General features: G+C 33.3%; 1 protein-coding gene across 1 annotated transcript; it reads right to left on the bottom strand.

The window, feature by feature from the left end:
* Positions 1-14,062: 14,062 nt before the first annotated feature.
* On the bottom strand, positions 14,063-23,540 carry LOC129311240 (phosphoenolpyruvate carboxylase 4-like). Its single transcript, XM_054953383.1, is given in 22 exon segments — positions 14,063-15,058; positions 15,692-15,898; positions 15,991-16,117; positions 17,060-17,148; positions 17,517-17,615; positions 17,783-17,929; positions 18,000-18,101; positions 18,183-18,308; positions 19,245-19,490; positions 19,492-19,500; positions 19,603-19,670; positions 19,869-19,961; positions 19,964-20,004; positions 20,828-20,955; positions 21,384-21,479; positions 21,600-21,676; positions 21,770-21,848; positions 21,988-22,056; positions 22,170-22,247; positions 22,387-22,502; positions 22,673-22,835; positions 23,252-23,540. Coding segments are annotated over 22 exon segments (3,141 nt in total). The 5' UTR covers positions 23,408-23,540; the 3' UTR covers positions 14,063-14,233.
* Between the last annotated feature and the right edge of the window lie 236 nt (positions 23,541-23,776).

The following is a 23,776-nucleotide window of genomic DNA, read 5'->3' as shown; positions in this document are numbered from 1 at the left end:
ATCATATAGAACATGAAAGAACTATATTTCACATACATCCAGTATGGAAGATTGTATAGGATCAAGACCGCAGGCTAAATACTTCTCAAATGGATTGAAACCATCGATAGCCAAAGCAAGTTATACATTTTGAAGGTCTAAAGTGAAATCTAGAAAATTTGAGCCAAATTGTTTCCGTGCTATTAAATCTCGAATGTCTTAACTTATCATCGGTACTCATCTTAGTATCATGCCATCTTGCGAGGCTGTGGCTCATGTTAGCCAACCTAAAAAAAAGTCCACTTACACCCTATATAATTTGTTATTATTTTTCATCAAATATTATTGTTAATTATATTTTTTATATAATTACTCATTTTTTTATTGCTTATAGAATATTATTGACAATAATAGTAACAATTGCTACCATTGAAAGAAGTTTTTTGAAATTAAAATTACTTAAATCTTATTTATGATCAACCATATTACAAAATAGATTAAATGAATTAGCTATATTATTTATTGGAAGTGAAATGTTAGAATTACTTGATTATAAAAGTTTAATATTTGATTATGCAGTTCAAAAAGTTAAAAAAAGTGATATGAAGATGTATAAATAATAATACATTAGACCTCTTCAATAATTTTGCCTTAAGTCTCAAAACCCCTTCATATAGCCTTGATCTCATGTGATCTACTATCTTGGACAACATATACAACCTTTACAAGTGCAGTTTTAGTAGAAAGTATCTAAGTATTTTTGTTGGCCTTTTCTTTTGCCCTTTTCCCTTCTTCACTAGTTTCTGCCAAGAGATATTACACTTTTTTCACACTTCTCTAACTGGTGCTGACTCTAATTAGGACTTACTCAAGCCTCTGATCTCTTCGACCAAATAGTCAGGCAATGGTAGGTCAGGTTTAAGCCTCATCTATAGCATAGAGATCATCTAACAATAGCCGAATATCTCATTTTACAAGTGTGAAAGACTTTAGAGTCAAACTCTACCTATACGTGATCGATCTCTTGTGTGTCAATATGTCGCCTTTAAGTCGATGTGGACTAAGTAGTGGCCATTATCTCATAATCCCTAGTCCACCAAATACCTAGGTTGGGGTGACCCCAAAACGCATGCCACGAACCTAACTAGAGCTCTAGAAATCTGTAAGTAGCCATTAGCAAAGCATTTAGATCTACCAACGCCTAAGACTCCTTGAACTCTAGCTGGTGCTCCCATATCCTATCCTGTAAATTTAAAATTAAATTTACTTAAGTCAATTATGAAAATAAACAATAGTAAAAATTAAATTGACTTACAATCATGGTTTGGACCTTAACGGTGGGAGGGCAGTCATCCTTATGCATGTGGGTCTCAACAAAAAGGTCTCCTCTATTGACATTCTCCCTAGTCTCAATAGCCTCTCTCATAAAAATTTAAACAATTAGATTAAATTAATAATAAGTTAAATTTGATAAACATTAATAATTTAAATCTTTATTACTTACCATGTCATTGTGCCGGATGCCAAATCCCTTTGATCCATTAGTATTGTAGATCATCTGGTAGCTCCTACTCCCTCAATTCTTTTGGAAAACCTCCTATTACAAATGAAATATATTGTTAATAAAAAAGAATATAATAAATCAAAATATATCAAATTAAATAATGTATTTATAAATAATAATATAAACAAAATAATAGATTAATTTCTAGCTGTATTGGGGAGTATCGCCACCTCACAACTTATCCCAATCATTGGGATTGACTTCAGGAGGACTATTTGCAGCCACTTCCTCTATTGGCTTTGTGCCATCCCTATTATAACTATGGAAGAGCCTGTTCTTATGATTCTTCCACCCTTCTCCTATCTCCATCAGTGACTACACTTTTCGGTTATCTATCACTACAAATTTTCCTTATATAGATAAATAAAAAACAATTAAAATATGAATAAAAAATTAATTAAATAATATTTGATTATGAATTGATAACTATAGTAAATAAATAAATATAAATATTTACCCTCACCTGAACCATACACAACAACTTAATAGCTGTCTTGACAGAGTGACTAGCTAGCCTCGCAAGTCCCAACTTAACAGCACACAATGACCTAAAAGTAGGGTCCATAATTCACTCTCGATCAATACCTACTTATAGGCATTGCCATTCGGCTCTAAAAAATCAAATTGACTATTTAAATTAACAATTAGCAAATAATTAAATGGACTATTTAAAGTAACAACTCAATAAATTAACAATTATAGGCAAATACTTAAATTAACTATTCAAATTAAAAGTAATTGAATTAACTAATTAAATTAAGAACTAATTAAATTAACAATTTCTAAATAATTAAATTAACTATTTAAATTGATAATTAAATAATGATTAAATTAACTAATTAAATAAACAACTAACAAAATTAACAGTTAACAAATAATTAAATTAATAAATATCAATTAAATGAATTTGATTACATAAATAAAATTTTACTTCCTTCAACCAAGGCCCATGAGCCTTCCTCTAATTACTAGCTTGGCTGTTAGATCCCTGAGTGTGCGTGATCTCCTTGTCCAAAAATTGCTCCTCCTCCTACATAGAAACTTCCAAAAACATTTCATCCTTCTCAACACTCTCAAGTTTCTCCTCTAACTCCTCAGTACTGTATAGAACATTTTCTAGATTAATCGTCATCAAGAAAAAAGGGAAAGGAGTCTTGAAAACATTGTGGTGATAGATTTCAAAGGGACAGCTTGAATGAAAATTTTCCAAAAGTGGTAAAAAAAAAGGAGTCAACGTGCTTGTATATGCATGATGCTTGTAGTGGTTGCTCGTAGCAATTTTTAACCTAACTGCTATGAGCTTGCTGTGGTTTGACAATAACTACTATAAAGATCACAATAGAGCTCTTCATTACTTGCACTACCATGATGGCACTCTTTTTACTTGGTAGTAGTTTTGATACAAACCACTATAAAGATTGTGACAAGATCTAACCCTGTAATTTTTGTTACAAGCTAGTCACAATTTACAATATACCATTACCAATGTGTAATGATTTAAAGTAACAAACCATTAGCTAAACCATAATAATGTTTTGCATCAATTGGTGCCTAATCTTGCAATGGTTCTTGAAACTGCTGCAAAGGTTTTGTAATGGATTTGGGCACCTAATCGCTACTATAACATCTTGAATTTTAATCTTTAGACTAACTAAGCTTAACTATGGTAATTAAGTAAATTGACATGATGTGTGGTTAGTGAGGTCTAATGACGATTTTAGTTGTGTTTCAACCCTAATTATGGGTCCAATATGAAGTCGGGCTAATCGGGCATCGAAAGGAGAAGAAAACAAGGAAGAAGTGTTTTTGTGCCATACGTTGTAGCATAAAATACATACGCTGCTGCACATAAACACAACTGAAGTGAGAGGGACCTCTCTTTGCCATTCAAATTCTGCCGCGACACACAACCCTTTTCTATAAAATATTATTCATGAATTGAGACAAAAATTGAAGAAAAGGAAGGAAAAAATGAGAACAAACAACTTGAGCTTTGCTAGGGTTTGTACTTAGATGATATTAGAAGTATTTTAAACCTAAAAACACTTAAGGTCAGTGCCCCAAACTCCATTTCTTCCTATCTCTTCCATGTTTATGAAGTTTTTTATTAAGGTTTAATAGTGGGAGATTATTTTCAATCCGTATTAGTTATGGTTCCAAATCTATTGACTTAAATGGAGTTAATGGAATTAAATTGGAGTATCTAAACCTAAGAATATTAAGTTTGGGACTTTTGGTTGTTGGATCTTATTAATATGTGAATTTAGCATTAATAAGGGTTGTTGGAAGAGTTGTAATGCCATTAACGAGGGGTTAATGGCTTATTAATGTTAATAGAAACTAAAGAAAGTTAGTAAACCTAATAGATAGGATCAAACATAAACAATGTGGGATTGGAAAATTTAGAAGTGGAAGGTAAGAGTTGAAACGTATGTGTTTGACATTATTGATGAAGTTTAACTTAATTAATTGTAGATTTAGCTCTTGAATACCATTTTGACTTGGGAAAGTCAAGCTTGAAAGCTTAATATTAAGTGGAAAACTTTTGAGTTTCTCAAAGGTTTGAGGTAACCGAGGAAACCCTATTTTGGGTAGTTGAATGTTAATTAAATTGTGAATGTTACATGTATGAATGGATTTTCAATGTGAAAGCATGATTTTAGTCTTGTCAAGTGCTTGAAGCATGAATACGTATAATGTTATAGTTGATTTAAAATGTGAGATTAAAGCCAAGATGAGATTTTTGAATTATGAAAATATATATGATTTGAGATGAGGAAATGTGATATGTATGACGGGATAGATGTGTATGGATGGATTTATGTGGTACATGTGAAATTGATTGGGATGCTCACTTGGGTAGCAAATTTACATGAGCCCAATGTGCTAATAATGAATATTGAGATTGTAAAAAAATAGTAAGCATTGTATATCGCATAATTAATAGACAAGAGTTCGGCTAGAGATAGGAGTAGAGAAAATCTATATGGTATTTCGGTTGTCCTCTAGTGCACGGGGGTATAGCCTTATCCCACAGTTTGTTGAAAGACTGTCCCATAGTTTGTTGAGAGACTAGAATCTAGCTATCTCCACCAGTTTATCAAGGAAAATACCTTAGGGTATATAACACTTTAGGGATTTGAGAGTGGGAAAAACCATAGTCTGAGAGTGAGTACTATGATTATTGGTCGGATCACACTTCACAATTAGTAAACTTAAATAGTCCAATCATACAGACGGAGCCCTATTTATTATTATAACCCACAATTTCAGTTGGAAAAAATAAAAAAGGTATAAGGATGGTTTAATCATTACTTATGTGATTATATGGTGGGTCACATGATTGAGTTGTGGCAAGTCATATTGATATATCGAGTCATGATCACATGTCTGAGTGTCTTGTAATAATGTAATAATTTACTTTGCATTGAGATAAAAATGAACTCAATGAGAAATGATAAGTTGTGCAATATGTGTTCAAGCATGTTATAAGAAAATCCTATTTCATATCTATATGTTTATTTCAATTGACATATAAATATATAGGGTAGGTTTACCTTAGTTACTGAGTGAATAGACTTACCCTTTTTATTTAACATTTTACAAGCTCTAGCTCTAGTATTGGGAGCGATAAAGCTCATGAGGCTTAGGAATCCATACATTCCTAGTGTAGGCCTCTGAGTATTGTTTATGTTGTGCAATAGAGTTTCATTGCCAATTCTAAGATGAATTTTGTTCACACTTGCACTATAAATTTATTTAAAATGTTTGGTTTGTATTTTGGACCCTAAATAGTTGTGTATGATGAGTTATATCTATTAACAGGGCCAACATACCGGTACAAGTATAAAATTGTTCATTTGACTTCATTGGTGGATATAATGTTAAATTGTAATGCACATTATCTCTCCTTTTTATTTTTAGTATTAAACAGGTTGAGGAGTGATTTTATGTTATACTGATATTTGAGTGCATGTGGTGTGTTGTACTAGTAGTCCTAGATCCAATGAATATGGTCTGGGTGTTAGGAATAACTTTTAGCACTTGTTTTGAGTTTTGGACACCCTTTTATGTGTGAAAGTTGTGAAAAGTAGTAAAAATATATTTAAGTGTCCAACTTCTTAGTGTGATATGTTTTGAAAGTGAAACCCATTCTATTAGCTAGTTTATGAGAAGATATTTTTGTAGACACCTAGATCATGTCATTCGGATGTTGTACAGAGATTTGGGGTATGTCAGAAGTTGCTTGGTTTTGCTATCAAATTCATGCAATACTCTGCGACGCATTGATGCCTGAACAGCGGCGTGTCACAGAGAGCAACAGGCTGCAGCACAAGGTGAATAAGCCACAGCACATTACTTCGTTTTTCAACAAACTTGATGTTTCTCAACTGTTTTTAGTTTCCTTCACTCCTCTAAGATATCTCATGCTTTTGTAACTTGATTTTACTCCGACTTAAGAGTCAATGAATGGTTTGAACTCATTTTAACTTATAAAAACTTGGGATCTCCTTATTTTGAAATTATCACTTGGTAATGTCCTTAAGGGTTAATAGCTTGATTACGATGAATTTGAATTGTTAATAGTATTTAGTTAAGTGAGATTTTACAACTACAATATTTTGCGCCAAATGCTGTAGGTCAAAACATCATAAAATAGTCATTGTTTGGGTTCAAACTATGACAAAGATCATTGTTAGTAGCAGTTTACCAAAACTGTGACCATGTAAAGATTGCTAAATACAGCTTTTTTGGTAGTGAGGCTTAGCTTACCTAAAATTTTGCTTGTTTTGAAGATTTATTTAAAAACTTACTTAAAAGTAAGCCTTTTAAATAGGCTTATATATTAGTTTTAAAAGTTATTGACCCTAGATGGAATCATGAACAAACATTCACCAAAAACTTGTTGCTTATCACAAGTACAAGAATCGTAGCAAGTAATATAAGATGAATAAAATATTGTTTCCTCAAAAAATTTGTTTAAAAATGAGGATCATCAAGCAAAAGACTAAGTGAGTTTAACTAAGTTGAGCCAAACATAATTAAGAAAAAGTTGACTTTGCAAACTAAATTAATACTAGAAAATAAAGAAGTAGTTGATTCACATACTTCAAACACAAATTAGGATCTAGGATTATTTATCTCCCTTACATTTCATAACACTAAAATTACCTCCTCTCATAAATGCTTTTAATGAAAATAAATGATAACCTAGGGTTCTAAAAATACTTAGATAAACTTTCTCAAGTCATGAACAAGTGTTTAGTAAATTAATTATCTAATCTCTTATTACAATTAATAAAACTCAATTTTAAACACCAACCCTAATGTGGTATGTAAGGCTAGCAAGTATATCTCTATCTTACTAATAAAACCATCCATTCAACTTGCAAATATCAAGTTCTTGCACTATTAAATTCAAGTTCTACACTCAACATAACCCTTTCAAGTATCAATTAAGTAAACCCAACATTTAAATGGTGGCCAATCACTTAGAAGTATTAAGAAAAGAGTAAAATAAACACATATATATTATTAATCACAAAAAGAGTGGAGAAACTTAGTGTTAATCCATATAAGGGTTCCAAATAATCTTAAAACAAAGAATTTAGCTTTTCATAATCATCCATAAACTACAAATATGCAAAATAATTGGACTCATTTAAGGTTACAAGATAAAAAGGGAAGAGGAATAGAAAAACCAAAGAAAAGGAGCTCCAAATGTCTTCAAAACTCTATTCCCTTGCTTCAAGTACTTTCAATGCCCAAACCCTAGCACATCCAAGCTCCAAATATGTCTAAAAATGAAAAAAATGTATTCTGGATTGAGCTCTCAGCATATATGTCCTAACCAACTAATTTCTGAAAAATAAAACACAGCAATTTTTTGATAACAATGAAAATCATGAACAAAAGTCATGACTTTCTGTTAACTTTGACATTTTTGAACTATTCTTACAATTAATGAAATTTATTCCTTTTGTACTTGATTTCTTCATCCAAAAGCCTTCCAAAAATATCAATAAAGCTTTAGAAATACAAATAATACAAAATTAGGTCGAAAATATTAAATTAAAGTTAAAAATGCAAACTCAAAGCAAAATACACATTTTCTTAATTTGGACGATAAAAATATATACAAATGAGGCAAAATTGATTAAAATCTAAAGAAAATATGATAAAATGACATGAAATTTTAGAAGTTAACAATTATAATGCATTTTTACCCCTGAACTTTTTTGTTGAGAAACCCTAGGCACCCTGTACTAAATATACTAATAAGTGGGGTAATTTTACCCCTGAACTATTTTTTTAGGAGAAAAAAATTCCTTCTACAAGGTGCTTAGCACTCCTCGAAAAAATAATTTAGGGGTAAAATTATCCCACTTATCAATACAAGGCACCCAACGCTCCTTGAGAAAAAGTTCGGGGGTAAAAATGCATCTTAAACCTAATTTTAAATGTTTTAAATATATTTTAGGACTATTAAAATCTATATGTATATAACATAATCTATCAATTTCCAATATATAATTAAGATAACTTACCAACTATAATAACAACAAAGTAACAACATAAAAATCGATATGTTAGTCTAATTTGATTGAAAACATAACTATAAATAAAAAGGAATATATTGATTAAAAATCAAATGGTAAAACTTATGTGTAGATAATATATTACATAATAATATATATGTAAATAAGCTAGCCTGTCAAGTTTATAGGTTAGGTCTTGTAAAAATATGCCTGATTTATTTAACTAAATATGCCTTATCAAAGGCATAAATTTGGCTTGAGCCTATTTAGTATATAAGTTAGGCTAGGCCTAAAATAGGCTAAGCCATCAGGAGCCTAACCTATTTTCACCCCAATTTTAATATAAAATTTTTTATAATTTTATAATTTGGTTATCTAAATGTGTTTTGGACAGTTTAAATATAATCTGGATAACCCAATTTAATGTTAAATTTTTTTATAAACTTTACAAACTGACCATTTAGTGATTTGGATGTGCTCTAAATAGTCTAAATTTAATATTATATTTATAATTTGTATGCTAACAAATATAATATTAAAAATATTTAAAAATTAATTTAAATAAATGACGGAAATCATTTCAATGAAATGGAAAGCCAAGATTGAGTCTCGCCTAATGGGCACGCCGAATGCAAACGGGGTTTTCGATTATCGTTGCTATGCCAACTGGTAGAGTTTATATATGTATGATAGTAGCCAGGGTTTTCGTTTTTTTCTTTCTTTGTTTTTTTTTCTTTTTTCCCCCAAGTACTATGAAAATGTAGCAAATGTTTCGATTTCAAAGACAAAGTCGTGCAACTAGCAAGCATTAGTTTTAATGAAAAGAGTAATATTATTTAAGTACAATGTTTCCGATTCGGGTCTACATATGTAAATGTAGAAATTATTTTGAATTAATGAACACACTAGGTCCTGAATTATTATGCGAATATGGCACTCATTTAACTCTTAAAAATAACAATTATTTTCTCAAACTTAATGACAGAATTTTAAATGCTCGAAATTTAAAAATTTAAGAGAATTTTTATGCATTTCAAAAATTTAGAGTTCAAAATGCTATTCATATAATAATTTAAGGTTTATGATGCTCGTTAGTCTAATTCTTTTTAGTTATTATATTTAGGATGCCCAACCCTGTTCAAAGAATTCATATTAATTGCTTTGATGGTCAGCAAATATATTTTTTACTTTTACAAACCAAAAACATAGCTAAATTCCGGAAATCAAAAGACAATATTTGGATCAAACAGTTAACTTATGAATTAAGACTAATTATTTGCATATCAGCCTTGGCTAGGTACACGCACATGATAATTTTGTGCTTTTTAGTGAACAACAAGGACCGAAAATAAAGGAGGTGGTCATCCTGTCTCTGAACTTAGATCCTTTATTTGTTCACTGAAGAAGACAACAAACAAGCAAACAAACTGTGAACCCGGATCACTTACTGTGACACACTATAAAGTTAATGGGAAAATTTCCAAACTTTAGAAAGTGGACGCAAACAATATACAAACTGGTCCAGATTCAGCATCATTATCTTTTTTGAATTTCTTCAACTTTCGTTACGGTAGTACCAGCTACTTCAATCTCCAATATCTTTGATTTGTACGGACCCCTTCAAGCGTATCTCTGAGAGGATTCTTCTCATCACCATTATCATCCCCACAAACACGGCAGGCAATTAACTAATTGACCTGAATGGCTTATAGTTGAAGTGTATAGATCCCACTTGACTGTCTAATAACCTTAGGAAAAGAGAGAAGATGATTAAAGAAATTACATTGAAATAAAGCTTTTCTTTTGCTCAAAAAAAAAAAGAAATAAAGCTTTTCTATGCGGAGTATGGGAAGCATCTAATATTGCTTGATGATGTGTTTGAATTAACAGAAAAAAACAAAGTGGTCAAAGACACTAGTAGTAGGGTATATAATATAAACACTTATAGTGGGTTTGGTCATCATTCTCTTTTTATTTTATGCTGTGCAGACAAAACCTCCACTCTAGCCTGCTACTTCTTCTATGGGCTAACGTCCTCTGTTCTTAGCCGTGGCACTACAAGGTGCATGGTAGTGGGATTGTACTCTCTTTCACAGACCCCAAGCAAGTTTAGTTCTTTCATATTGGACTGCATTATTAAGAGTGAGAAGGGAATTGAAACTGGGTACCCTTCAAAGAAGGGCACCTGTCTCTAGGATTTTGCATCAAAGTGTGGGCAAGCTAAGGTGGACCCCATATCAGTCTTTTCATTTGTTCTGATAAGCCTATATAGCCAGCGTTGCGCCTATGTTAGTTTTCTTTTATTGGGTATTTATTTGTTTATTAGAAACTGACATAATGGTCTTGTTCAAGTAAGGTCGTAGAAATTAAACTGACCTAATGATTACCAGCTCATCAAATGTTTTCAAGGCTTTGACAGCAATGGCTCCTAATGCAGGCTTTTCTTATCACCTTCTTTGAGAGGACAACTATGAAAAGATTGATTTGTTTACATTTGTTTTCATTATGGACTTAATCTCTTCATTATTCATGAACTGAAATTATTTGAACTTCTTAAAAAAATGTTCATGGTTACGTTCATGGTTACGTTCAGTTGATCTGATGCACATGAACAATGCAGGTCCTAGCTTTTATGTGTTCAAGTTAGGCTGGTTGGCACCATGAGACTGAACAGTAGGTTCAAACAGCGAAAAAAGGGAATGGTGAAGTCACAATCTAGGAAAATAAAGAGAGAGAGAGAGGAAATGAAGTGACTTAACCCTCTGAAAAAAATTACAACATCCCAGTACAATGCTGGCTATGGGTCACCACATCCTGGCCATGGAAAGTGGAAACCAATATCAGACAAAGAGAGATTCTGTAGTTTCCAAAGGGCAAGTTTCAACTTTCAACTATATATATCGTCCTCTTAAAGGCAGCCTGGTTAATCCTATCTCGGGATGAGATCTGATTCAAACTTCACTTTAGATAGTACAGATTTTAAATATTATTACATAATTTTATATTACATTTATTAAAATAAAAATTTATAAAAATTATAAAATAAATTTAATAAATTTTTTATTTTTAATTTGGCTTTGATTTAATTTACAGAGTCTAATTTAACATTAAAATTTTTATAATTAATATATATTAATTATTTAAATATATTTTAAATTTTATTAAATTTTAATATTAAATTAGATCGTCTAAATTAAATCTAGGTCAAGTTAAAAATAAAAAAATTATTAAATTTATTTTATAAATTTTATAAATTTTTAATTTAATAAATATAATATAAAATTATACTTAAAATATGGACCATTCAGATTAAAATCTGAATAGTTTAAATCCCATTCCAAGGACGAGCAGATCCGTGGTTTAAGCATGGAAACTGGAATGCAGGCATGGTATATGCTTTAAGCAACAAGCAGCATCTTCTAGATTTTGAGGAAAAAGAGGGTAAAATGAGAAATAAAATTGTTGGGGACAAGAATGTATAATTGAGGGTCAGATTCTGATTTTGTGGGGAACAATGATATCTTCAAAAACAAAAAAAATTGCAGTAAAAAGGCGAATGATGCAAGATTGCACATTACAAGCCACAAACATTACCTTACTCCTCATGCCCATTGACTACGATATTTTCACTTAAAAGCTTGCAAGAGCAGCTTTTACTTGTTATCTCACATCTGAGCCATGTAGTTAGTGGAGGCAAGGTGCCTGAACCTCTCCGTCTTCTGTCCTATTGTTAATGGCTTGAGTGTATATGAAACAATCACTCTTTAAAATGAGTTGTATTTGTGTTTGACACTTTGAGATTGATATAAATTAAGTACCTCGCCTGTATCACAGCCCAAATCATATTAAAGAGCAATATTGCAGAATCACTTACAGCAAGTTGCTTGTTTGGTATTTATTATACCTTTGCTTTCTGGTTTTGCTAACTTTTGGTGATTGTAGTACTATGACATTGATGGTGACTTGATAACATCTCTCATGTTGAGTAATATGAAAAGGAACATTTAAATAAATTAGTTCACCCACCTCAACAATTAGTTTTTTGAAAAGTATTCTTCATCCCATTTAAGTACACATTAGACATAACTATCTCTAAAATTCACATTATTAATTATTTTTTTTGTAAGCATTCTTCCTAAAAATTTGATAGCAATTGTATAAAAATTTACATAAAAGGAAGAACTCAAAAGATAGCAAGGAATTCATTTAACTTAAATATGTCAGTCAAATTGTAAGATTTATAAGTTCACCATTGTTGAAATTGACTGTAGGTTCATAAAGGAAAATAAAAATTAGGGACCTTATAAAGGTATTAATGACAATTGATGATCTCAAAATATTGAAATGCTAGAAAAGGACTATTGCCTTTATTAGCAATTAAAATATTTTTAATTATTGAAGTAACTAATAAATGAAAACTCACAAATTTAAGAAAAGTTAGTTGTGAACTAAAAAAAATCACTTGTGAATATATGGAAAGTCAATCATGAATAAATAATAAAGAATGACATATAAGTCTCAAGAGGATTAATTAATTCAAATTAAGTCTCAAAGTACCCAACTGTAGGAATTTGCAAGTTTGGCTATTAATTTTATAATTTTATTATGATGAATTTGTAATTGTTTTTTTAAATTTTAACATAGTGAAAAATAAATAAATTTATTTTTCTATTAAAATTTGAAACATAAATTGCAAATTCATCACAACAAAGTTGTAAAATTAAGAGTTAAACTTATAAATTTTTGGTGTTTGGCACTTTGTGACTTAATTTGAATAAATTTGTCCCCTTAAGACGCTATCTATCATTCTCCCAATAGATAAATAGTTTCATGAATACATACATCCTCACTTGAAAATTAAAGGAGAATCCACTTATAAATTTTTGGAAAGTTGCTTTTGAATATATGGAAAGTTAGTTGCAGATAGATATTTAGAAATATGAGAAGATCTCTAAATTATTGATTTACAATTAAAAACATTCATATTCATTCACTACTAACATTTTATATATTACCAAGTAACATTCTTTAAATTCACAACTGACTTATCCTTGAATAACAAGTTATGCGTGAATTTATAAGATTACCTATTCGTTCATAACTATCTATTCATTTATAACATTCATAAGTGACCGTCCTTAAATTCATAGGTAACAATACATAAATTCATAAAACTATTTATTCATTCATAATTGATTTTTCCATTTATTCACAAGTTACATTACTTAAATTTATAACTAACTTTACTTAAATCCATAAATTACATTCAATTAGTTATTTTTGATAATTTTTTATTTTTAATTATAAATAAAGACCATCATCCTTTCATTTACTTAAATCCATAAATAACATTCAATTAGTTATTTTAATAATTTTTTATTTTTAATTATAAATAAAGACTATCATCCTTTCCATGACGTTTCAATAATTTAAATTTTTTAATTGTCATTAATGCCTTTACAAGGTACTTAATTATTATTTTTTCATTTACTTTATAAAAAGTCTTTTTAGGCCTTTTAACTGCTAGCCCAACACAGAAAATCATCATTTGAGTCTTGGCTACTTGCACACGTAAATTATTTGTTGGGTTATCTACCAAGGCCCAATACAAGCCCATCAGGCTTTATTGGTATAATGAGAAAGTTTAAATCTTGAAATGTAAGAAACCCGGGTCGTTAAATGTGATTTTTCCCTCCTCCCATTTTAATGAATGAGTGTACAGATTACACAACCGAAAATGCATGCTCCACTTCTCACATTGTGTGTGAGTGATGAAAGAGAATAAAAAAAAAATTGAAATTTCCTTTTTTATGAATGCGGTCTAAGCGTTTTTCCCCCCGCTCCTCTTCCTTTCTGGTATGACTCTGTTTCCGCATCGGTGCAACTTAAAAGGTACACTTTGGACTCCATAAATCTACATCATCATTTCTTTTCCCGGAGAAAAGCACAGAAGAGCAACAACATTCATCAACACCGGCAATTAAAAAGCAGAAAACTAGCCATCTTTATGCGCTTAAGATTTTACTCATCTTTATAATATACACCGACATTTCCTTTGCAAACTAAAAACTAAAAACTAGTCATCAAACAAGCTAGGTTGAGTCGAGTTTCAAACTGAGAGCGTACATCAAAGTTCTCTTGAGAAGTTGAGTTAACCAGTATTCCTCATTCCAGCAGCAATCCCATTTATGGTGATGAGTAAAGCATCTCTGATTTTATGGTTGTCATCATCACGTCTAAGCCTCTTGAGTATCTCCACCTGCAGCATGTTCATGGGGTTTAGAAAGGGAAGTCTATTCTCAATTAGCCTCCTTAAGATCCTATTGTTCTCCTGAAGTTTCTCGTGTCCACTAACAACCAGTACAAACTTCTCTGTTGTTTTGAGCTCCTCCCTTAGTTCACGGCCAAGTTCTTGCCTCTTTTCTGACACAAGGACTTCATCATAGTGCTTGGCTATAGGAATGTCTGCTTTCCCCAGAACCATCTCTATAAGGTCTAATGCACATTGAAAGAAAGGCCACTCTTTGTACATGGCTTGTAGCTCTTCTGTGTGTCCTTCCTCACAAGCACCTTTTAAACCTGCTCCAACTCCAAGCCAAGCTGGAAGAACAAATCTGGTTTGGGTCCACGCAAACACCCACGGTATGGCGCGAAGATGTCCAATTCCTTTCGTGCTCTTTCTTCTTGTGGGGCGACTTCCTATGTTAAGGAAGCCAAGCTCTGCTTCAGGTGTGGCTTCATGGAAGTAGGCAAGGAATTCTGGATTCTCATATACTACACTTCGGTAATATTGGCAGCTAATTTTTGAGATATCTTCCATGAGATTACGCCATTTTTCTTTACGGGGATGGAGAGGTGGACGAAGGGTTGCAAGCAGCACGGCTGTTGTGTATATCTCAAGCTGTCTCACAGCTATCTGTGGCAATCCAAACTTATTCTGCACCATCTCTCCCTGCTCTGTAGAACGAAGGGTGCCCTGCAATGTACCAAGTAAAACACAAGATAATTCTAGGTTTTAGAGCACTGCTGGTGATTAGTACAGTTTACTAAAAGCCAAATTAGTGCTTTCAAACGTTCCATGCAGATGGAGCTAGATAGAACCCGTTAGAAGCAGGCAGAAATGATCCTAAAAAAGCAGTAGGACCATAATCTAAATTTCAATCATAGTTGAACAAGCTCCTCTTCAAAGTAAAACTGTCAACTATTATTCACTATTGATATTTTATGATAAGTGGCCAAAAAAAAAAAATGATGGTTTCTGACAGTTTCAAGCAAGAAGAAATTTCATCTTAAGAGTCTCATTGTTAAGAACAAAAAATTAAAATTCTGACGGTGTGAACTACAAAAACAAGCAAGCACGTCAAGTTTCAATTTAAACCTTCAATAATAAACCGATGAAGATAGTAAATATCCTCCTAGTGACCACAAGAAATGAGGATCCAACCGCTGATATATATAACAGATGGACTGTATCTATGTACCAGAAACCATTGCTATGTAGTTTCATTTTCACACAGCAGAAAATAATATTTTTATATCTGTGACTCCCAATAAAATTTTGAAAGGAAAATGAGGCTCAAAAGTTCTGAGGTGTAGATGTATAACTCACCATCACAGAGCCAGGTGGCTGGGACTGAATAGCCATATATGTGGGGCCTCCACCACGACCAATACTCCCTCCACGGCCATGGAACAGAGTAACTTTAATGCCATACTCATTGCAAGCAGCTACGACGTCCTCCTGAGCCTTGTAAAGTTCCCAAGCAGCAGTGAATCGCCCAGCATCTTTACCAGAATCAGAATATCCAACCATAACCTTCAAGTAAAAATTTATAGTACCATGGTGGGAACTCTTTACAACAAAGCCATACCACAAATTTATAAAATGAATCACATATATAAAATTACCTCTTGATGGCCATTATGGTTCTTAATGATGTGTTCACGATACCAATCAATTGACAAAAGTTTTCGAATAACTGAACCAGCTCCTCTCAGATCCTTCACAGTTTCAAATAGTGGAACAACCCGCAGCCTAAAAGAGACGTTAGATATGCATGTCAATAAAGGTCAAAACATTGTAACCCCATTAATGACTGTAAAGTGAGCATTTTCATTGTAACATGCATGTCAACACACAAGTCACGGAGCAGTCTCAAATTTTCTCTTTTTTTTCACGGAATCTTTAATTTTTCACCAAATAATGAACAATCACAATTCACAACTGGAGCTACATTCTGTTCAAAAAGATCGGACAAGTACCACAGTGATGTAAAACACAAACACTCACGCTCACACTGATTTGAACAGAATAGGATAAGGGAGAAGAAACAGAAATAGAGAGTGGGAGGTGGAGGGGAAGTGAGAATAGAGAAGGTGAAAAGAGAGAGAAGTGACTGAAATATGAGAGGGAGAACAGAAGAGAGATGCAGAATTGAAGAGAGAGAGGGAGCTTTCAGAAAATCATAATGCTTCAAACATTCATTCCTCTTCCTGAATACAAGTCATGCTATTTATAAGCATGAGGTTTCCTTCCTAACAAGGAAACATCCATTTGCTGCCTAGTTTCCTTCACAAGAAGGAAACTTACAAAAGTTAATAAACTAATGAAAAGTAATAAGAATTCACTTGCTGCTTGGTTTCCTTCACAAGAAGGAAACTTACAAAAGTTAAATGAAAAACAACAAAACTAATAAACTAATGAAAGGCAATAAGAAGTAATAAATTATTTCCTCCTAAAGTAATATTTGCCACATTTTCTGTCACACAGCTTCATCACTGCTACTCACTTTCCTAACACTTAGGCAGAAAAATACCCCAAGCTTCTTGAACATGACAAGTATACAAGCATAAACCAACATTTACATGTGTATATAGCTTAGTTAATATTTATTAACCCACTTATTTCAACTCTTCAGTAAACAGAAAAGATGAATTTTTAATCCTCAAGCATCCTCATGACCAGATTAATACTTACGTTCCACCAGGACATGCTCTTCCCAGCTCCCCACTAACAGCAAGCCGTGCATCTTTCTGTAAAAGCTCCACTGCAAGAACATCACTCGCCTAATGATCAAGTAATGCTCAAAATCAAAAGTGTCAGTCCATATTACCAACGTAAATTTTTTGAAGCAGAACATCGATTCTGTCAGGAAAGTTTCATATGCATGTTTTAATCCACTATATGCAAGATGCTATCTTCATAGGCTTGGGATGAAAATGCAACTAACTGTTTTTCATACAAAATTTCTCAAAACAGGACAGGACATAAAAAATCACCTTTCTTGCAAAACCAAACACCAACAATAAAAAAAAAACAAGTAGGCATAGATGATTGTCAAAGCACTTAATTTTATTTAATGTCAAAATGCCAAGTGAGATAAGCATCTAGAATTGAAATTGCATATTTTAAGACTAATAGCAATTAGTCATACATTTGAAGCCATTGAAATCACATAGGCTCCAAGTGAATCACTCCCTAGCTCAGCTGCAATTCTGAAGGTATCCAAGACTTCTCTAACATCAGGAGTAACCTAAAAGGAACAAATGATGATTGTGATCATTAGTAAAACCAAGAAAGATGCAACAAATAAGTAAATCATGTTGAGAACTGTTAATCAAATTTAACAATAACAAATAACAAATTGAACAGGGTTAAAATAGTTTGAAATTATAGAGGTAACGTGGAATGCCATCTCACTTCTATGCTGGAAGGAACCAGTGGCCTCTTCCCTTTCAGTTCTCGAGTTAAGAAGTCCAGTTTCTTTTCTTCATCCCATTCACTAAAAATTCCCATATCCAAATATTGGGTAATTGCATCAAGTGTCTCAGCATGTCTACCAGATTCCTGTCATATTCCTTGTTTAAGTCCACAACTGATTACCCAAGAATTAATAAGTAACCAATATAAATCAGACCTGACGCAAGTCAAGCTTCATCAACACCATTCCAAAGGTAGCAACTCTTCGGATCAGGTCAGCTAGTCGACCATCAGCTAACACCCCAGATCCACATGATTGCTGCACAAATCAAAAGTTTAACACTGACTGTAGACAACCTTACAGTGAAGGAAAAAAAAAGTGGGGAGAGAGAGAGAGCACCAGAGATTCGTAACACAGGAGCAAAGGCTCCAAAAGTTGGTCAGTTGTTTCATAATAACTTGAAGGATCATAGTCACATGGATTATCCTCAAGAAGAAGCTCCAACCGTCTACGACTTTTTAGAAGCTGAGCACATGAGACAGAATATAGATGCATTTAGAATCTTATGAAAGAGTGATCATTCTGAACTACCAATGAAAATTACGACTCAGAAAATCTGGGTTACATAAATAATATTCAGAAATGAATTAATATCAGAGGCACATCTTTGACGAGTGGTACTAATCAAGATTACTTTGTCCCCTCATAAAGCATGAGTGCAGGTATTATTTCATGAATCCATGTTATATTACAGGCACACAATTATTTGCCGCACCATAGAGTTACCAAAGTAGATGGAGTTATCCATACATGTTTTTTTTCCTTCTGAAGGACTTTCACCAAAGAAATAAGCAATTGCGAGCCCGTAATAATGCGTATATATTAATTCTTGGACAACAAAAAGCCATTGATCAGAACCCTACTTTTCAACAATTAAATTAAATATATATTAACACAATCAAATTACGGCTGTGGAAAATGATACTATACAATGTCAGTTACAAAACTTCTCATTAAAACATATAATCCCAAATGCTTCTTCCCAAGTCATTTTGATGCCTTCCCTTCCAATCCTCAAAGTAAAAAAATAAGCTAACACATGAACAGATAAGTATAAGAGAAAAGACAGCATATATTGTTCATTTATTTCACCACTAATCTATCTTCAAAACAGTCTCGTTCATGTGACTTTACTTTTCAATTGCCATTTGCCAGCATTTCCTCGCACCCAACACATACATTTTAAGCAAAATCACTTATTTCAATTTCAAACTAGTGTCTACTGCGATTCATTTAAAGTCATCATAGATAGTATGGAAATGCTAGGAATATATCAAGAACATATCAGGTCCAAGAAACCAGCAAAACATAGTTAATCTTGAACAAACACCAAACATTGAATATCAGCTTCAATAGTCAAATTTGAAGCGCTTACCGATGAAGTAAAACAGAATCAATTACCTTATCTTTTACATTCCCAAGGACAACCCTGTAAGGAGCAATTCCAGGAAGCTGAGGGAGCTTTGGCTCCAAAAGCTTCTGAAAACTGGACCTTCCTGTTTGGGAGTCAGCATAAAATTTCCTTGGAGTATGTGGTTGACTAGTGCGTAGATTTGTTGGCACTTGAGAAGTGCTCAAATATTCTGAACTTGGTGATGCATGACTGTTATGGTTGTCGCTCTTGAATGTTGTAGAACTAGAAGAGATAATCACCATCCTATGATGAAAAATACATAGGTTATCTAGAATTATTATGGTCAATTATTCATATTTCTGGACTAACAATGCAACTGTAAAAACAGAAACCCCACAATTCTACCTCATGATTCGGCGGCATGTAATCTTTTCCTGGAATATCCAGTCTAGGATACTGAGATTCACCATTTTCTACATGAAAAGATATACCAAAACTTAATCATTAATCGTAGTAATGAAATATACTACATTGATCCTGGGGAATAGGATGGGGGCGAGGAAGGGTATTAGTTATATCCCATATATTAGCATGAATTAATTAGTCTGGCTCCTCCTCTCGCATGTAGTGGGGGAACTAGATGAAGCAGTTTCAGCTACAATTATGTATACCAGCACAGGAGGGTAAATGAGCTTTAGCTGGAAGTTGTGTTGGAAGTGGAGCTTGTTGACCATAATGTTTGAATTGACTTCTATTCATAGATGATTCCAATCCTCATGGCGATCCTCAGAGAGAGCTTCTGGGAAGGTAGAAGTGACATCAACCATTAGAATTAGAAGTAAATTAGATTAGAAGTATCAAACGTATCTTTACGAATATAACAATGACAAGCCATGGTCTTGATGAACAGTTCATAAAGGTGTGTGCAGATGATTGTGTGAAGACATATAAGGTTCTTAAACAAAACCATATTCAGAAGATCATGTACAAACTCCCCAATAAATAACCAAACATCGTAACAAAGTTATGGTTCATGCCACACTGACATGAATTCTACACACCCCGGCAACTGTTTGAGAAAACAGTCATACAAACTATGCAAGCAGCTCTCAAACTTTTACTGATCATATAATGATATCAATATCAGATAACTGAGTTGGACTTGAGATTTGAGACAGTGGATTGGACGTGATGGTTAAAAGATTGACTTACCAAGCAAGCAGGATTACTCCCATTACCAAAACAAGAAAGCAAAGATATAGCAAAATGTCATTCATTAAATTATCAGAAATTAAGAACTGGGCAAATTCAAGAGTAATTTGTGTACGTGTGCCTCAGTCTATTATCATTTCTTAAAGTCCATAAATTAGTTGTTACAAAGAACCTGCAATGATGTTAACTACAAATGTTCAAGCTTTGAGGAGATCAAAAAATGTTTCTGTTCATATGATAATCTAACAAATCAAATTATCAAGATTCAACTGCACTAATGTTATGAATTCAAATCTTCTTGAGAACAGACAGCCTGCATTGGTCAAATAAAAGAAATCAAAGATCTGTGCCCCAATGCCATTAGTATTGAAAAGAATATCACTGAATACAAAATTTAACATGTAAACTTCTTCCAGATTTTATGTGTAGCCTTAACAACTCATCACTGCACCGATTCATAGACAGCTCGAATCTAAGGTTATCGACTTCGCGAAAATAGAGATCAATCACCATCCATTTTGATAAAAGTGTAACATCTTTTGTGACCTGAAGGAAAGTGAATAACCAATGTAAACCATTATACTATTAAAATTTACAGCATTCAGAAAGATTTACACGCTGCAATGAAGAAAAGTATGGAGTTTTTAATACAGAGTTCAGAAAATTAGTCAGAAAGTAAATCCTGCCACCATTCTGAGCAAACATTCCATAAGTGGAAAGACAGTAATTAACATGTGATTAGCAGTTTTATTAAATATTAAACTTTTCTTATCCTAGATGACAAATGCAATGGAATGTTCTAACTCTCAGTTGTAAAATTGTTATTACAAAGTCAACTCTGCTCACACTACTATGAAAACTTCTCAACCCATGGAGAAAACACTCCATAGCTGTTGGAAGACAAAATCAGGTAACACATACAGTTAACATGAAGAGTAGAACAGACATCAAAATAAATAAAAAAATAAAAGAACCTGTGCTGTCACGTTTGGATTTCCATCTCTATCACCCCCCATCCAAGATCCAAACTTTATAGGAGTACAAGTTAATGGAAGTGGTTTTCCTGTATGCTGCAATACACAACAGGTTATTGAAAATCTCAAAAGGGGAAGAAAAAGCGGGAGGAAATTAAATAAATTACGCGTGCAAAGAATCTACGAGTTAATTGATACAAAACGAAGATACTAGACCTTCTTTAAAGCATTGCTAACACGACGTAAGTAATGAGGCACGGCTTTCCATAGTGACTGCTCCACAATATTCAAACCTAGGAAAATTGAAAATATATGACAAACTATTATTTTCTTTCTTACGATGAACCTAAGCATGCAAGGGCTGACATATCTACTATGCAGTTTACCAGCCCTAGCCTCATCAACTGGTGTGGGTTTTTCACGCCTAAGCTCATCTGTCTGCCATATTGAAGTTATCTCCCTCACCTACCAAAGCAATAATGATTTTTAAGAATAAAAGTAGAAATAGGATTCATACTAATCGTTTCACCGTTAGAGAGATGATCTACTACCCTCACACCACGGTGACTTTCTCTAGAGTGAAAATATTGCTCAAGAACCTTACCAGATCTTCAATCACCATTTCTCGATCTTCAAAACTAAGATCAGGTCGATCATTAAGATCCAAAAGATGCTGCATGGACAGAAAAGAATTAGGATGCAGACAAAAAATTTTAGATGATATATGAGATTTAATGTTCAAGCCTTCAGTAATTTTATTAACATCAGACTAAGACAAAAACTCACAGCAATTCTAATGTGTTTGTACTGTAAAGTACGGCGATTGATTTGTGTGGGATGGGCTGTGAGAACAATTTCAACCTCCTGTAGCGACCAAAAAAATAACAACAACTTAGAAAAATACAATATACTGAACATTAAGTGAATCGCCATCATTTAATACCACTAAATTGGCAAGAAAATAATTGCTTGCAAAGAAAATACTTAAGGATTCTGATCAGACCTGCTTGCAGACTGTGTTATAAAGCTCGTCAGGGGAAACTCCACTCTGCACCAGCTGGTTAAAGGTGTCATCACAAGATTTTGATAAATTCGGCACATTCCGTCCTTTACGAACCCCTGCACAACAAAATTCCTATAAGAGATTGCACCACCTTGTCAAAATTGATTGGGACAGTATTTTCAGTACGGCAAATTATGTTATCCGTCTTCTTATTCTGAACTAAAAATGATTTTGTAGTTTCAAGAGGAAGAAACAGAAGAATTATAAAGAGAGTATGAGAATTACCTGTGATGGGTTTCGGCTATGCCCGTCAAAGTAAGATAATGACTGAAGGCACGGGCGAGAATCAGAGCATCTTCTAACGTCATCTCCGATAACTCTGAAGCCAACTGCTTCTCGACCAGTTCGGCCATGCCCTCAATCCCTGCCTGCCTCATATTACAAGCACTCTGGACAAAGAAACCTAACATTATTACTAGCTACTGCTAGCGAGAATAATAGAGAAATCCAACTATAATTTCACATCTCTAAAAGGACTATATTATACACAGATTTTGCAATCGAGGACTTCAGAACTATACAAAGTCTACTTCGGTCCTTATGGATTAATTTAGACATCAGCTGAGTTTTTCTTGCAACCAAAACTCTCATGCAACAATAGTAAGTGCATATTCTACTCAAACTTCGTTTTTCTTAGTCCACTTCCTCAGCTACCAGAAGGAGACACCAGAAAACAGTTATGCTATCGCAGACCAAGAAAACCCATCAGAAGACGAAATTACCAAACGGATGCTAGAATCATACAGAAAATAGACTAGATAAAAAAGCCGAGAAAGTAGAAAGTGAAAGGGGGCCAGAGGTAAACCTGAGCAAGAACTCGAATTTTTTCCAGTTTCTCCATGAACATACTTCCAACTTCTCGCTGCAAAACGTCGTTGAGCATATTGCCGAGCAATCTACAGTCATCGTCAAAGTTCTGAAACGAGATTTCCTCCGCTATATCGTCTGTGTTATCGGCCATTGCCAGTCACCCCACCAAACCGCCAGTCTAAAACTGAACACCCACGAAAGGAGGAGAAAAAAGAAACGTAGATAGATGTGAGTGAAGAGAGAGAGGAAACTGTGGGGCCAATATTTCCCGCAACAAAGTGCCAAGAGACAAAAACAACAAGTGACAGCCAGAGAGAGAAAGAACGGACTTTGGTGACAAGCTGCGTGTGAGCCTAACAGAGGAAGACGACGACGCGAGCATTCAAAAAAGAAATAAACTTTCCCAGCCACCCCAACCGTATATAAAAGCTGGTACTGAAAACGAGAGGAGGCAAGACAAAAAAATGAGTTAGTTTCTTGTTCGCTAATCTTTCCAAAACTTGGCACGCCATTATTGCAA

This window comes from Prosopis cineraria, unplaced genomic scaffold, assembly GCF_029017545.1.
Source record: "Prosopis cineraria cultivar Desert tree isolate PC_DT_omini unplaced genomic scaffold, ASM2901754v1 PC5, whole genome shotgun sequence".
NCBI lineage: Eukaryota > Viridiplantae > Streptophyta > Magnoliopsida > Fabales > Fabaceae > Prosopis > Prosopis cineraria.
This window is presented reverse-complemented; position numbering and strand designations above follow the sequence as displayed.